Here is a 17,273-nt window from a genome sequence, read left to right as displayed (position 1 = left end):
CCGGCGGCTCCTGCCCAGTAAGGATACAGTGATGGGGGAAGGGGTAAAGTGAAAGGGGGCATAGAGATGGAAGACACAGTGACAGCAGGAGCACAGTGATGGGGGACACAAAGATTGTGATGAGGACAAATTAACTGGGGACACAGTGATGGGGACACAGTGGCAGGAAGAGTAGAGTAATGGGGGACACAGTAATGAGGAACACAGTGATGGGGGACACAATGATGGGCACGCAGTGATGGGAGTACAGTGATAAGGGACACAGTGATAGGGGGAGAACAGTAATGGGGAGGCACAGTGGCAATGCTTATAGTCTGTTAATAGCTTGACCACATCCACTTAGGAATCTACATCTATAGCAAGCCGCTGGTCCCTTTCTTTTCTAAAGTGTCCCTTGCTGTCAAATTCTAACGCTGGGAGGTATACATATGGTGTGGAAGGTGGTGAGAGGATCTGGCGGGGGGCAAAAATCCTTGCACCGACCCTGACTGTAGCACTACTATGTGACACCTCAGGAATCGTTTTCATACTACAAAATTCACAGCCTTCAGTTAGGCTGTTGGTTAATTTGCTAAATGACTACTCCAGGAATATAGGGGCAGATTCTCGTAGATCGGCGCATCTCTGCGGCGGCGTAACGTATCTCATTTACGTTACGCCGCCGCAAGTTTTACGGGCAAGTGCTTGATTCAGAAAGCACTTGCCTCTAAAGTTGCGGCGGTGTAGCATAAATCCCCCGGCGCAAGCCCGCCTAATTCAAATGATCCGGGTAGGGGGCCGAACGTACTGCGCATGCGCCGTCCCTAAAATTTCCCGACGTGCATTGCGCTAAATGACGTCGCAAGGACGTCATTGGTTTCGACGTGAACGCAAATGGCGTCCAGCCCCATTCACGGACGACTTACGCAAACGACGTCAATTTTTAAATTTCGAGGCGGGAACGACGGCCATACTTAACATTGGTTGCCCCTCATATAGCAGGGGCAACTTTACGCGTCGCAAATCTAACGTGAACGTCGTATCTTCACTGCGTCGATTGCGCGTACATTCGGGAATTTGCGTATTTTGCTAATTTGCATACTCGATCGGGAAAACGACGGAGGCGACACCTAGCGGCAAAAAAAAAATGTAAGATCCGACAGCGTAAGAGCCTTACGCCTGTCGGATCTAATGGTTATCTATGCGTAACTAAGAATCAGTCACATAGATCCGACGGCCCAGATTAGGACTTACGACGGCGCACATTGCGTTGTGCCGTCGTAAGCCCTTTCAGAATCTGGGCCATAGTACCTTGCAAAGTGGGTGCCCTTGAAAGCTAGTGCCACTTTGAATACACAATTGTTCTAGAAAAAAAATCTTGTTTTTTTATTTTTATTTCCCTCTCTTATGACTGGGTACTCAAAATAAATACAAAATAAACACAACAATCGAATATTCTAAAAAATTAATTACAATAAGGTGCACTAAGTCATAAAAAAAAAAAACTACATTTGACTGCAATAACTACTGTAAATGTAAACTTAGCAGTTGCAAAGGTTTAAAGATTATTAACGTGCCTTAAACCCACACATACAAAGAAGGAGCAGCTCAGCAAGCATTTATTTCTATTCGGTTATCATAAAAATGATAAGATATGTAGCCACATTCAGTATTAACGGAAATGAATGGAAATTGCATTCTGAACACAACGTCTTTCTGAGCCTTGTAGACACAGCATTTGATGAATCATTAGCCATTCCCAGTATGCTCACAACTGTGAACTATCTCAGCTTTTCTAGCTCAAATTTATATAGGATCTGATAAGTCAATAGGAACAATACTGCAAATGTAATTATATCTGGCAGGTTACTAAACTAAGATGTTTAAAAATTAACTGCTTAATGGATTTGTCACTGCAAGCAGTTACTGAATGTAGAATCACCATGGATAAAAAATGTAACACGTAAATGTCATTTAAAACACATATATCTGGATAAATGGATTTTCAACTTTAGAGCCAATCAAAGTTCACCAAAAAGGAACATAAAGTAAATTATGGCACACATGTGGAGCACTGCGTATCGCATTTGACCAAACGCTACTACATACTTTCCCCATAGGGATCCATTTGATTCATCTGTGTGGTGGTGAATTGTTACTTTTTAGTCGTGAAACTGAGCTGTGTGATTAAGTTACTTAAACCACTGCTTACATTTATGCTGCCTAACATAGAACTACATATTGTTTCTGCTATGTAGACTCAGAAAGGGGGATGACAAACATATATTCTAGAAACGACAGGCCTTCGCTTATTTCTCTAGAAGAAAACAGCACAATTTCTTACTTTTCCTAGGGCAGATAGACAAATACCGTAAATGCCAGCACAAAAACACCTGAAATCAGCTTTCTTTGGTCAATATGCACCCAGTTCATAAGAGATATCTTAAATTATTACACTACAATAAAAAAAGCTTAGAAATAGTTAAATCTCTTTAAAATGTTCTATAACAAATAAGTTCATTCCACTGTCACTTGGTTTGTTTTCATACATGTGCATTGTTTTGTGGCCTTGTTCCTGATTCTTCATTTCATTATTTCTTATTTGTTTTCAGTTGACATGTGGTCAGTGGGTTGCATCATGGGAGAAATGATTAAAGGTGCTGTGTTGTTTCCTGGCACTGATCGTATCCTTCCAAAAATCCATGTACCGCTGACTGCCAGCTGCTCAGTTTGTGCTGTAACTAGAACAGATCTGAAGAATCCTTGGGAACATTAAATTTGTCTATTTCACTTTGTATTATTTTCCATATCTGTGATAGAAAGTCTGATTAATGCAGAGGTCCTTCTAGTGGTTCTATGCATGCTTTAGGTGATGTTAAAGATAACGACTCTTCTCATAATGATGCCAAAAAATGAACATCAGAAGGGGTTTATATGCCCTTCTTTTACCTTGAAGCTCTTAAGAAAGTAGCAATTCCTGCAGGACAGAAATGTTCTTGTTGTTACCACTTCTCTTCTGTATGTTGATTTGAAGGCAGCTCCCTTGAAGCAGCAGAGCTTATGCGCTCATTCCCAGTTTTTTTTTTTTTGCAGCTAATCATGATGTACTCTATCCCCCAACAGAAGTAATGTAATTCTGGTCATTAAGTAACCTTCATAGCTTTAGGTTCTATAAGATTTTATTGTAAAGAACAATTTTTAACAGATAGCAAAAGAAAAAACAAACCGACCGCCCGACACTGGGCAGTTCGATCCACATAACAAGAATCATAAGCATTCCACAACATGTAAGCAAGTGTGAACAAACATTACCTTATTAGAATATCGGTTATACAAGCACAAGTACAACGTGCTACCCTGTGACCAATAAGTACTTCCCTCGACCCAGGCGCCCCTCTGGGAACCTGCTGCGCCCAAGGCCAGGTGGAAGTAAAAAATAAAGCAAGTAAGGCAGTAGTGCAAGTAGCTGTGAAATAACAATAAGTTTGTACAACACACAAGATCTATAGCTGGCAAATAAACTTGCAGAGTACATACAAAAAAAAAAAAAAGTCATAGCCAGGCAAAGTCAGTCTGTGGAGGAGGACAGAAAAACTGAGAAGAACAGAGGAGAGGAAAGTCGAAGAGGTAGAGGGACAGGAAAGGGGGGAAGAATAGGGTAGGGGAGAGGATAAGGGAGACGGTATGCTCAGGTTCCCCGCTGCGAACACCACTCCAAGGTTCTCAAATTATACTAAGGCGCTGGTGCTGGCAATACAGTCAAACTGGGTGGGAGTCTATTTTTGAGTTTATTGGAGGAGGAGTAATGCCTCCAGACCCCCCAGGTGAAGGAGAATTTGGCGTAATTTTCCAGGGATTTGGCCTGCAACTCTTCCATAAGCATTACCCCATTCATTTCACTTACCCATTCGACCAGGGTCAGGGGAGAGGATGACTTCCAATGTCTGGAAATCAACTGTCTGCCAGCACTGAGGCAAAATTTAAGGAGGGTATGCTTCTGGAATTTGAAGGTACCATGGAGAATGGAGAGGGCTATAGAAGGAGAGGGATGGAGAGATTTACCATAAGGATCTGAATAAACTTGGAAAACCTGGTTCCAAAAAAGGCAAATCAAATCACAATCCCACCAGATATGACGGTACGTACCAGTAGCCGAGTTACATCTCCAGCATTAATCAGGAGCAGATGGAAACATGATCCTGAGGGCTGGGATGGCCATCTCTATATAGGAGATAGACTTGCCTGCCATTGAAAGAAAAGAAGAAATTAGACTTAAGGGCCGTAAGGACAGGCTGCGACAGTGGGCCTGGGCTAAGTGTTCTATCACTAAGGCAAAAAGGAGGGGGGAGAGAGGACAACCCTGCCTAGTGCCATTCTTAATCAAAAACGCCTCTGATTTGACGCTGTTGACTAATATGGAGGCAGAGGGTTTGGAATACCTTTATAGCTTTAGAACATTTGCACTGATGATGAGATTTACTTTAATGCTGCATTACCAAGTATAATTAATTTGAATCTCCTTGTAGCTTCATATATAGATTCAAGTGGTAGCTTTAATAATTGTGCATTGTTTGGATCTTGGGGGATGCTATATTTAAGCAGTTTTGACTGTCAAGTACATAAATATATAGCTTTAGATAAAAAAAAAGGTGAATGGGGAGTAGTAGAGTATTCCTTATATTGCTAGAATCAGACCAGTCACACATTACCATTTTTGTGCATTGCACACAAGAATTTAGAGGTAGCGCATTAAACCCATGTCATTAAAAACTATCAATAAATTATGTATTACATGCTGTTTATACTCACTCTGTCAATATGGGATTCATTTTCTGCAAAAAAAACTGGTTGATCCTGTTATTCTCAGTCTCCCCATTTCTGTCCATGTCCCCACTGCAGTTGGGGATTTTGCAGAGCAGTGTTGACAGCTAGTGCACATTCTCAGTTTTTAGTGTTCTTCCTGAACATTTCCTGCCTAAACATAAATTCTGAGCAACCTATGTGACTATAGAGTCACACATGTGGGTGTATAGACAGTGGAAATGACAGCCCACCCCCTCCCTCCTCTTCCATGCCCACTAAACAGCTAAACACAACAGGGGTGAAAAATGACATCTTGATTGATGGAGGCTTCACCCCCATGTTGTTTTAATTAAGACACAGGCTGGAGGGGCATGACATAGCCTGTGAGTGGCAGAAATGTGCCCACACCATGTTAAATATGTATTTGTATGACAATTTAAAACAGTTTATTGCTATTAATTATTTATTTTTACTTTGTAATTTTGAACGTGACCAGTAGCAGAGGACTGGATGCTCCTCCTGTTACGTTTTCCCTACAGACAGGCAGGGAAAGAGCTGTGTCATTTGACAGCTGTATATCAATAAGGAAAAAGGTACTTAAAGAGAAGGTCCAGCCTCCCTACGAAAAAAAAGTCAGCAGCTACAAATACTGCAGCTGTTGATTTTTAATACACTTACCTGTCCAGGGAGCCCACGATGTGGACACTGCAGCCGATCTTCGGATCGGGGGTGACAGGTGCAGCCGTCGCCATTCCTGTTAAGGGAACTTGGCAGTGAAGCCTTTTTGGCCTCACAGCCAGCTCCCAAATGTGCATGCATTACGCACGTGGAGGCAGGAATAGGTAGCCAAACTTCTGAGAGACGGAGCCTCTGCCCTGTCTCACGGAAGTGGGGAACAGTACATGTCAAAAACAGGTACTCATTTCCCCTCCCCTGAGAGGTGCTAAATGTGGTACCGGGGGGGGGGGGGGGGAGTGTAGTGTAGGGCCTCCCCCCTTCTCACAGTCTTCTCACAGAGGAGATAGCAATTGGAGTGGAAATCCCCCCCCCCCCACTTCTCACTGTTTTCTGGGACACATCACATGCTCCAGAAGACTGCAGATAATATGGAAAGGAGTAAGCGGGCAAAAAAGGGAGAGAGGTCGCTTTTTTTTTCTCTTGATAAAAATGTATTTAGGCATCGCAGTAAAATCACTTATTCTTTCCTCTCAATGTTGAGTGCCCACCCCCCAACTATCCTCTCCTTCATGGTGTGGGGTAAAGGGATGGGAGACTTTTTTTAAAATACTTTTTATTGAGTTTTCATGTGGAAAAAGGGTTGCATAATACAGCCTCTGGGCATACCCCGGCTGAGATAACAAACATTATAACAATCCTACAAATTTTAATTATTCTATGGAAACCACTACAACTTAAACTGTTTGTGTCGTCAAAATAGAGAGGGAAGGGGAAGGATAATAAATCCTGTACTTCAGGTGACCACTTCAGGAAGAGATGCTGAGGTTGAGGATAACGCTTCTAGGAGAACCTTCAGATCGTAGCAAAATTGAGTCTTTACCACTACAAGACTTTCAGCTGAAGGAAACATTCAAGGGGATCCAGAGCCTATGGTGTTGTGTTTGTGCTGTCTGATTCTAATCATACGTGCCAAATTTTGTCAAACTTAGCTGGGCAGCATCTGGTGAGATAGGCCGCTTTGTATAGTGGCACCGCTGAGTTGATCAGCGATGTCCATGTATTCAAAGTAGGTACCTCTATTTGTTTCCATTTTATGAGAAGAGCCTTTCTAGCATAAAATAGTAGAAGTCCTATAAGTGTTCTGGTTGCTCGACGGTGGGCCAAGGAGCCCACCAGACCCAGCAAGCAGATCGACACATTCAGGGGAATTAGGATCATGATTTTGGATAATCTTTGGGGTGACAAATAAATCGTATGAATCTGTTTAAATTGTATCAATTGATCTCTGACGGAGATGAGTTGTAAGAAAGCATCTTCCCAGTCTTCTGAATCCAGATCAGGGATCTTGCCCTGCCACTTAGAGAAAAAGTCCTCCAGACCAAAGTGTACTGAAGGTACTAAAGCCTTGTATATGGTAGAAGTAGGTTTGACCAGAGGGGCATCCCTTAATGTGGATTCAAGTTTGGACCGAAGGAGAAGTACTGGGGTGGATCCAAATTGGGTAGCGAAGGCATGACAAATTTGAAGGAATCTAAAGAATTGTCGATTAGTAAGCCTGAATTTCTCCTTAAAGGAATCAAAGGACAGAAGGGAGCCACTTATACAGATATGCTCCAGTTTTTTGATACCTCTAGCAGCCCAGAACCCTGGGTCCGGGACAGTCAAAAACTCTGATAAATGTGGGTTGAGCGATAGGGGGGGGGGGGTGTCTGGAGATCTAGTGTGAGGGTCCCTTTGTCAGTTACAAATCAATAGTTGCCAAGCCCTGATCACTGCCTTCAAGGAAGGTGTGAGAGGATAGGGGGCCCTGACACCCCTGTATAAAGCATTACTCAGCGCCTCCTAGGAACCGAGGTGGGCGGCCTCTAGGACTACAGCAGCATTGGTAGTATCTGAGGTTAGCCAGTTATGGGTGTGTGATAGTAGTGAAGCAAAAAAATAATTCTAAACATCCGGACAGGCTAGACTACCCTCTGTCCAGGGCCTTTTGAGTAGAGATTTGTTTATTCTGGGGGGGGGTGGGATTTCCACAGAAAGGGGGTTATAGTGGAGTTAATTTTTTAAAAGAAGGCTTTGGGGATGTCAATTGGGGAGTGCCTCAGAGCATAAAGAAAAACTGGGAGGAATTTCATTTTGAGGAGGTTTATCCTACCAATGAGGGATAATGACAGATTATTCCATACTCAGATTTTTTTTGAGTTGGGTGAGTAGGGGGTATAGATTTAATTTAGCAAAGACAGAGACTTTAGAGGTTATGTCATTGCCTAAATAATGGATAGAGGAGGTCCAAGTCAGTGAGACAGAGGGGTCTGCATGAAGTTCTGCCTGAGAGTCAATAGGTAACGCTTGGGATTTTTCCCAGTTGACTCTGAGCCCAGATAAATTGGAAAATTCTGAAATAATATTCAGAGCAGCATGGAGGGAGGGTCCCGGGTCATTGAGGAAAAGCATGAGGTCATCTGCATATAGAGCAAGTTTTTCAGTGATGATGCCTACTTTAATGCCCCTTACTGAATCTGAGTTCCTGAGGGCCGTAGTTAGGGGTTCCACGACCAGGGCGAACGAAAATGGGGAGAGGGGCCACCTCTGCCTAGTACCTCTCTCTACTGGGAAAGGATCAGAGAGCAGGCCCTCTAATTTGATCTGCGCTGTTGGGGATTTATACAGTATTTCGATCCATTTTCAGAAGGAGGGACCGAATCTGAAGGTCTGAAGGACTGATTTCATGTATTGTCAGGTTACCATATTGAAGGCTTTTTCAATATCTAATGCTACCATTACTCTGGTTTGGGAATGAGAATTTGGGAGTGAAAGATGAGTCAGAACTCTTCGCAGGATGATGTGAGTGGATTTTCCTGGCATGAACCGGGTTTGATCAGTGTCAGCCAGATCAGGCAGAAGTCTGACAAACCTAGTGGCGAGGACCTTGGCCAGAATTTTTAGATTGTAGTTTAATAAAGAAATGGGCCTGTGGGAGGCACAATGTTTTGGGTCTTTGCCCAGTTTAGGGATGAGTATAATGTGAGCACCATACATAATGGGTGGTAAGGAGTTGACCTCTAAGCAGTGGGAGAAAAGTAGCTGGAGCTTGGGAGCTATGGGCTTGGTGTATCGTTTGTACCAGTCACCCGGGATGCCGTCTGGGCCAGGGGTTTTGGAGGGAGGTAGTAAGGCGATGGCCAACTCTATCTCATGGGTTGTTATTGACACATCCAGGGCCTTGATCTCTGTAGATGGGAGGCAGGGGAGATGTAATTTTTGTCGTTCAGAGTCGGTAATCTCAGGGGCAGGGCAGTGGGGTTGGTGATATAAGTTCCTAAAAAAGGCAAAGAATTCATGGAGGATTGCGTTGGGATAGGTAACACTGGTTCCGATTTCCGACAATAATTCGGGGACAATAGTTTGAAGTTGCGGGTCAGCCACTAAATTGGCTAGTGGGCTGCCATTTTTATTGCCTGATTCAAATATTTTAAGAGACAAAAAATGGACATCAGTTTATGTTAGAGAAGTATAGTCTAGAGCTATATTCCTCCTGTCTCGGGCTAGTTGGAGATAATTGGAAGACATGGGTTAGTCGGTAAAGGAGGTAGAAGCGTCAGCCTCTAACCCTCTAGTCTTGAGGTTTCAGAGGCACAATCGGTTCTGGTAGCTTTGATGGCCGAAATATAAGAGCTTTGGGTCACGACCTTGAAGGCATCCCACACCACCAGGGGAAGCTGTGTCCGCATTGTGAGACCAGTAATCTTCAAGTTGTGGAAATATGAGCTCAGCTACACTGTCACTGTTGATCCATCTGGGAGCTAGCCTCCAGGTGCCTGGATCTTTCCGTCTACCCAACCAGAGGCATATTTCAAGCGGAGAGTGGTCAGAGAGTCCTGCTGAGAGATACAAGGCCCCAAAGACTTTAGAAAGCACTAGAGCGGCACCAAGCGCAAAGTCTATTATAGAGCCAGATTTAAGGGCTGTGGACATATGTGAGAAAACGTTGGAATCAGATTGTTTCCATCTCCATATCTCAGATAGAGCGAAGGTTTCCGCCCATTGAGCGAGATCAGGGGAGACAGTGCGCTGGGGGTTAGAGGAGTCTAGGGCTGGGTCAAGGATTGAATTAAAGTTCACTGTATGTAGAGCTGACTGCTTAAAGTGGGAGTAAACTCCCATGCATGACTTTTACCTATAGGTAAACCTATAGTAAGGCTTACCTATAGGTACAGTAAAAATCTTCTAAACATGCATCGTTTAGGTAATATTTACTTTTAATGCAGCCAGTGACATCTCCAGCGCATGCACTCTGAAAGAACAGCATACCGTGCTATTCCTTCAGAGCCCTGTGCTGTGAACGGCAGCTCCTGAACGCATGGCCACTAACACAGCCGGAGTCTACAAACCCGTAAGGAAGACCGGGTGAAGATGGAAGTGCTTTCAGAGATGACAGAGCCCTCTGGATCACTTTGTTTGAGCTAACACCCGCTGTTTACTGAGGCATACTATGCGCACCACATTACTACTCTCCTTGGGGCACCCAAAGGTGTCCCAGGCCATTAAAGTGTTCGGGTTTAGCTTGAAGAAAATGTGGCAACCCTACCTTTATTAGTACTGTTTATTACTCGCTCTGATCCCCACAGCGGCACAGTCAAAACTTTGGGACTTTAAGGGGAACACATGACACACCCCCTCCACCCAATAATGCAGCACTTGGGGCACGTGAGGCCTGTTTTGAAGGCCCAAGTTCTGTCATGTGGGGCAGGTGTCAAAGAGCGTCCAAGCATAATTTACATTGGAATACCACTATAGGGCAGGTTTTGCAAACTAAGGGTTCTTACCAACAAATGTTAAGGAATGGGTGAAATATGGATACATCTGCAATCCAGATTGTTGATGAGACCGGGAGTACATAAGAAGAACACCTATGTCTTGCATACCCTTGTCTGCATACCCTTGTCTTGTAAGGGTATGCAAGACAAGGAGCAGAAAATAAATGATAAACAAGGTCACTGTCGTACAAGCCAAAGGGCTGGGATGGCATACTTAAAATGTTCACAAGATAGTTAAATAATTTCACAGCAGCTAGACAATGAGAAGATAATCTTAAATACCGACAGGAAGAGTATAAACAATATCTAGGTGGAGGAGGCTAGACACAAGGTGGAAGAGAGTGAAAACACATCTTGCGAGGTAGGAGAAATACTTCTGATAGAGGGGAGCCCGGAGAAGAGTGCATAGATGGGAGCTAGTACAGTATGTGGAGCAAGTTCTCAGAAAGGAGAAACAAAATAAAATCCAGATATTTTTCATTATAACAACTTATACACTAATAGAGCCACTTTTAAGCCCTATCAGTGATGTCTGCTTGTACAGTCCTGAAAGATTCAGTAGAGATGTATGCTTTGAGTATAGGTTTTGACTGCATAGATAATGCATACACATCATCGGAGAGATGTTTAGTGAGTGCAGGTGTAGGAACTTACTAGAACATTTCTTAATTGATAGCAGTATTCTACGTAATGCATCTACACACCAGCTCCCTGTTAAAATAATTAGGTTATAGACAGGGCTTTTTTTCTCTAACAATAGGTGCTGGAACTCAGCCACATCCCCCCCCCCAAAAAAAAACACGACCCCCACACAAACCCTCCAAATCACATCAAATAGTGGGTGTGGTCAGATTTCACAAACAGTAGAAGATTCTTAAATAAACATTGAATGCCAGGATTGCATTACATACAAAGTGCAGAAATTATGGGAGTTACACGCAGTGTAAGGCCCCATACACACGAGAGGATTTATCCGCAGATACGGTCCAGCGGACCGTATCCGCGGATAAATCCTCTCGAGGATTTCAGAAGATTTCTATGCGATGGCGTGTACACACCATCGCATTGAAATCCGCGCTGAAATCCTCTGGCGATGACGTGTCGCGCCGTCGCCGCTATTATGACGCGGCGACGGCGCGACGCTGTCATATAAGGAATTCCACGCATGCGTCAAATCATTACGACGCGTGCGGGGAATCCCTTTGGACGGATGGATCCGGTAAGTCTGTACAGACGAGCGGATCCATCCGTTGGAATGGATTCCAGCAGATGGATTTGTTGTGCATGTCAGCAAATATCCGATCTCCTGGAATCCATCCCAGAGGAGATTTCTCCGCGGAAACGGACCTGCTGGCGTGTACACACCATAGGATCTATCCGCAGAAACCCATTTGCTGGGATTTATCTGCGGATGGATTCTATCGTGTGTATGGGGCCTTAGACTTCTGTGTTTACAAGTGATTGTGGTGAGCAGGCACCAAAGGGTTTGAGCCAGAGGTGGTGGAACTGAGTTCCACCAAGTTCCCCCTGAAAAAAATCCCTGGTTATAGAGAAATGAGTTACCGTACTTGTTTAAATACTGAATATAAATGTAATTTTTTTTTCAAATATTTTATGAAAAAGGGACATGCATTAGTGAAAAATATTGCTTTTTACCTATAATTTTGTATATTTAAGGCCTTGACCTATAAATAAGTTTTCAAGCTGTTTCTTTAATGATTATAAATGAACCTGTTGAACAAATTGAACAGTCTTCCTAGAGAAAGACATGTCAGATGTTTACATGCACATATATATTATAGATCACCAAAACCAGATCCTTGTTTAAACATGGCATTTGGTATTTTACTGTGCCTTTTCCCAGCATGAAAAAGTAAATATGCCTATATTTCAATTCTGTAACACACCTGAAGTCTCAAGCTGTTCAATGGATCTGTTTTTTGGAGAGAAGAAGAATGGGTTCCTTTTTATACAGACAAAGGTTTTTTTGTCCTGCAGGAATACTGCAATCCACTAACTAATGTTCTTTACAATCTATAGACTTCTGTTCAAGTGCTTCAGTTCATCAGCAGAATTTCAGAGCTCAAGGTTAATATCTCATGCTTTTCATGAGTGTCTTGGCAACCACTTCCACCCACATGCATTCATTTGTCTAGAGGATGTACACTTGAATACTTAGAGCTCCATCTTCCGTTCACATTGTAAATCACATTGGTCTTATATGAGATCTCAAGTACACGTTGGCTTTTCCATGTATTATCAATAATAAGCACTAACGTTTTTTCACATCAAACCCTTATTAATTTGCGGTAATTTTTTTTTTTTTTTAATGCAATCACATTTATCATAGTTAATGCATATACTAGGGTAAAGCTTTATGCATACATTTATACAGAGCTTTTTTTCTCAGAAAATAGGTGCAGGAACTCAACCACGACCCCGTTCATATTTCACAAACAGTAGAAGGGTCTTAAAGGGGCATTAAATACCAGGATTGCATTCCATACAGTGCAGAATTCAGGGGGTTACATACAGAGTGCAGAGCTGTCACTTGTAAACACAGAAACCACACAGACTTCTGTGTTTACAAGTGATTGTGGTGAGCAGGCACCAAAGGGTCTGAGCCAAAGGTGGTGGAACTGAGTTCCCCCAAGTTCCCCCTGAAAAAAAGCCCTGCATTTATAGGATAGATCTACTAAAGATTAAAAAATAATGCAACTGTGCTTTTGTTGTGATTTCATGAGTACATATTCATTAGTATGTATGTAAAATTAGGCAATGATGATTGTATATGTAGCATCCATTTGAATTTCAGCATACAAGGAATGGCCAGAAGGAAGCAATATGTTATGTTTCCATGGCGCTGATAGTATTGGAAGGGTTAACATTTTTTTTCTCCAATTGTTTTTTTTTTTTACCATTAAGCACACATTGCTCCTAAAATTATGATAAATGGAAGAACCTCCCAGAAAGTGACTTCCTCTGTGCACCAAAAAACATTCTCAAGATGGCATCCACTCCCATTGCTTTACTTGCTGCTTGTTTGCGTAGTTGGGGTATACGAGCCACAGAATATAAATTAAATTTGTAATAATAAAGTGGGTTTTTTTTTATCAATTTTTTTTTGTTAGGCAGTGTTCCTGTAATATGTCTAAATCACTACCATACTGTGCAAAAACAATCTGCTTACACCCTTGTAGAATGTGGAAGGCTGAAGTAAGCTTAATCTCTGATATACGTTTTCACCATTGAGCCCAGGTTCACACTGGGTACGATTTCCTTCGATTTGAGATGCGATTTCACATGTGAAATCGCATCTCAAATCGGCGGCATTTGACGCCAATTGTCGGCAATGACACTGTCTCAATCGGTGCGACGCCGCATCTGCGGCGCTGCATCGATTTCAAAAAGTAGTTCCTGTACTACTTTTTGCGATTTCGGGCCGCGATTTACATAGACATCTGTGCAGAAACCTGCACAGATGTCTCTTAAATCGCGGCCGAAATCGGGACTGCCGCGGGAGTGAAATCGTGCGAGTTCAGCTGAATTCGCACGGCTTCACTGCCGCAGCCCAGTGTGAACCAGGGCTCAAAGCGATTTGTAAATCAGTTGTTAAAAATTGCATCCAATACCTTTATAACACATGACACTGGTTCCTCTTTGATAAATCAAATAATATCATACCTTATTGATTGATAGTTATCCAATAGTCACTTTTGATATCACATATTGTATTGTGTTGAATCCTCAGAGCACACTGCTGAAGGTCTCTAGGGCTGAAATCAGAATGGTAGGGGTCCTCATGCTTGCTGGGTCTTTACAATGGAGATACCAGCCTGCATGTCATTATAAACTTATTTTTTTCATTTCTGAATGAAAAATAAAACTGTATAAAAAGGAACATTTACCTTTTGTTGTATGCAAAATGTGTACAATTGTGGTTTGAAGAGCTCTGGCTTTGCACATTTAGGGCTAGATTCAGTAACACTCACGACGGGCGTATCAGTAGATACGCCATCGTAAGTCCGAATACGCGCCGTCGCAACTTTAAGCGTATGCTCAAATTGAGATACGATTAAATGTTGCTAAGATACGACCGGCGTAAGTCTCCTACGCCATCGTATCTTAGGGTGCATATTTACGCTGGCCGCTAGGTGGCGCTTCCGTTGATTTCAGCGTAGAATATGCAAATGAGCTAGATACGGCGATTCAGAAACGTACGTGCGCCCGGCGGATTTTTTTACGTCGTTTGCGTAAGGCTTTTTCCGGCGTAAAGTTACTTCTGCTATATGAGGCATAGCCAATGTTAAGTATGGACGTCGGGACAGCGTCGAATTTTACGTAGTTTGCGTAAGTCATTCGCGAATAGGGCTTTGCGTAAATTACGTTCACGTCGAAAGCATTGACTATTTGCGACGGGATTAGGAGCATGCACACTGGGATACGTTCACGGACGGCGCATGCGCCATTCGTTAGAAACGTCATTTACGTGGGGTCATGTTTTATTTACTTAATACACGCCCACCTCTTCACAATTTGAATTAGGCGCGCTTACGCCCCCAGATTTACGCTACGCCGCCGTAACTTAGGGCACAGGTTCTTTGTGAATACAGAACCTGCCTCACTAAGTTACGGCGGCGTAGCGTATCTGAGATACACTACGCCCGCACAAAGTTACGGCGGGCTTTCTGAATCTAGCCCTCACTGTTTAATGGACTTACTATGCCTGCTAAAAAACTGTTCCTGTACTTAAAACACTTATTAGATATTAACTTACTGTGCTTAGCCTAGGTTCACATACATGCGGCATGTTTAGGTACAGCAGCCCATTCATTTAAGTGGGCTACTGGAACTCCCCAACCCTTTTATTTTTTTTAAATTACACTACACCAAGTCACATGGCGATTTGGCGCACACAAAAATTGCAGGTCCATGGAAGTGCTGCCATTAAGAATTAATTTATTCCAATGAATTCATTAATTATTAATTGCACCTCTGCATGTTTTCTAAAGAGCAACCCATTTTGCCTGCGGGTCAGAAACACGTGCAATTTTGCAAACACAACCACGCATGTTCCTGACCTGCGCAAGTCTGAACCTAGCCTTTTGCCACCTGTCCCCAGTGAAGTTGTTGCAAATGTTACCAAAAATCGCAAATGTAAGGTACTTGTAACCATCCACTAGTGAATGTTTATAAATATGTCCCTTGTGTGATGAAGGAATGCAAGCAAAATCATGCGCAAACCTCCTACCACACAAAAACGCGCATTCTTTTTTTCCAGGCATGCTGCAGTGCCATTAATTTTTAATGCCACTCCAGTGCTCCTTACTAAAGTGCTTGATTGCCTTCATATGTCTTATGTTTCTATTTTTTTTACGCATAAATATTTGATGACTCTGAGCCATTTAGAGCTATTATCGTCTACGCTTTTTTATTCATTGTTATTAGAGAAATTTTTCACACTTTAGGAGATGCCCTGAAAAAAATATATATAGTTATCTTTTATTCTCTCAACAATTACAATGCCAATTCAAAAAATTATATTTGATATTGTAAAGTGCCAGGAAATATTAAGGAGTTCTGTAATAGGTATTTACAATGAAAATTTAGAAAAGGAAACTTGCATTGATGAAAAATAAATAAATAATATATATTTTATATATATATATATATATATATATATATATATATATATATATATATATATATATATATATATATATATATATATATATATATATATATATATATATATATATATATATATATATATATATATATATATATATATATACACACACATATATGTATATATATATATATATATATATATATATATATATATTTCTAAGTGCTATAGTCCAGTACCATTTACCAGGCCATATATTCTTTTGTTATTTGCCTTACAGAGTAAGAAAAAGGGCATGGAGGTTAATAGAGTAATACTACTACTACTACATAGATGGTTTTACTGAATATCTCATTCTGCATGCTGTATACGAGGGCAGCTTACTAAAGCTGAAGCAACAAAAGATAGTGATTGCGCATAAAAGCACAATTTGTTTTTCCTAGTGATGGTTTGTCAGTAAAGGTTAACACATTATTAAGGTTTTCTTTAGATTTTATAAACTAACTGAATATTATTTTTAGGAAGTAAACAGTGAAAGCAGCATACGCTGACCATGACTGCTTTCTTCCCATATTGCCATTATATAACATTGGTTTCATGTTTGAGCAGACCCAGAGACCCACTTTTGTGTTGCAGTTTACCAACATGTAATTGATGTAGCTGCAGCTAATGATGTGTGGTACAGCCTTGGGCAAATTACGTCACCTGCCCTGTGTAAATTCATTACAGTGATATGTGATTTAGTTTTTCTACAATATTATATGTATTAAGCTTACAAAGCACAGCTTACCACATTGCATAATAAAATAAAATACATTTTCTGTACCCCATTGTTTCCCATCAGGCTAAGTTCAAACTTGGGCAGTTTTTGAAAAGCAGTCTGCAGTGGATTGCTTTTCAGAAGGTGGCTAAGCAGCCTATGCCTGAATACCTTTTTGCAAATGCATTTGGCCCACAGTTGCAGCATAGCCTCATTGACTTGTATGGGCAAGGGGTTAGATTTACTAAAATTGCAAAATCTGCTTCCAGTTTTTTTTTTTTTCTGTTAAAGCTTATTTTGAACAAGATAAAGTTAGTTAGAAGCTGTTTGCCTACCATGGTCAGTTGCACCTGATTTGCACCAATACTCCAATGGCAATTCTGGCATAGGGAATAAACTATTCAGTCTCAGGGAGTATAAGAAGACACAGGGCCACTCAATGAAACTGGAGAAGAAGCGGTTTAACCTGAATCTTCGTATGGGGGGTTTTACTGTCAGGGCGGTAGGGATGTGGAATTCACTTCCACAATTGGTGGTGTCAGCTATGCAACTATGTAAGATTATGCACTGTCCAGTTTTAGTATATCAACCTGTCTTCTGTCAACTTGAC

General features: G+C 41.8%; 1 protein-coding gene across 8 annotated transcripts in view; it reads left to right on the top strand.

The window, feature by feature from the left end:
• MAPK10 (mitogen-activated protein kinase 10) overlaps positions 1-17,273 on the top strand; it is a 275,129-nt gene that overhangs the window by 223,699 nt on the left and 34,157 nt on the right. For 2 of the 8 annotated variants that reach the window (XM_040326632.1, XM_040326622.1), the window contains exon 8: positions 2,592-2,663. The exons of the other annotated variants lie outside the window; for them this stretch is intronic. In XM_040326632.1, coding sequence (XP_040182566.1) covers positions 2,592-2,663 — 72 coding nt within the window. The remainder of the gene's footprint in view (positions 1-2,591; positions 2,664-17,273) is intronic. 8 annotated transcript variants of the gene reach the window in all.

This window comes from Rana temporaria, chromosome 1 (assembly GCF_905171775.1).
Source record: "Rana temporaria chromosome 1, aRanTem1.1, whole genome shotgun sequence".
Taxonomy (NCBI): Eukaryota; Metazoa; Chordata; class Amphibia; order Anura; family Ranidae; genus Rana; species Rana temporaria.
Note: the sequence above shows the minus strand (reverse complement) of the source record. Positions and strands in the feature narration are given on the sequence as shown.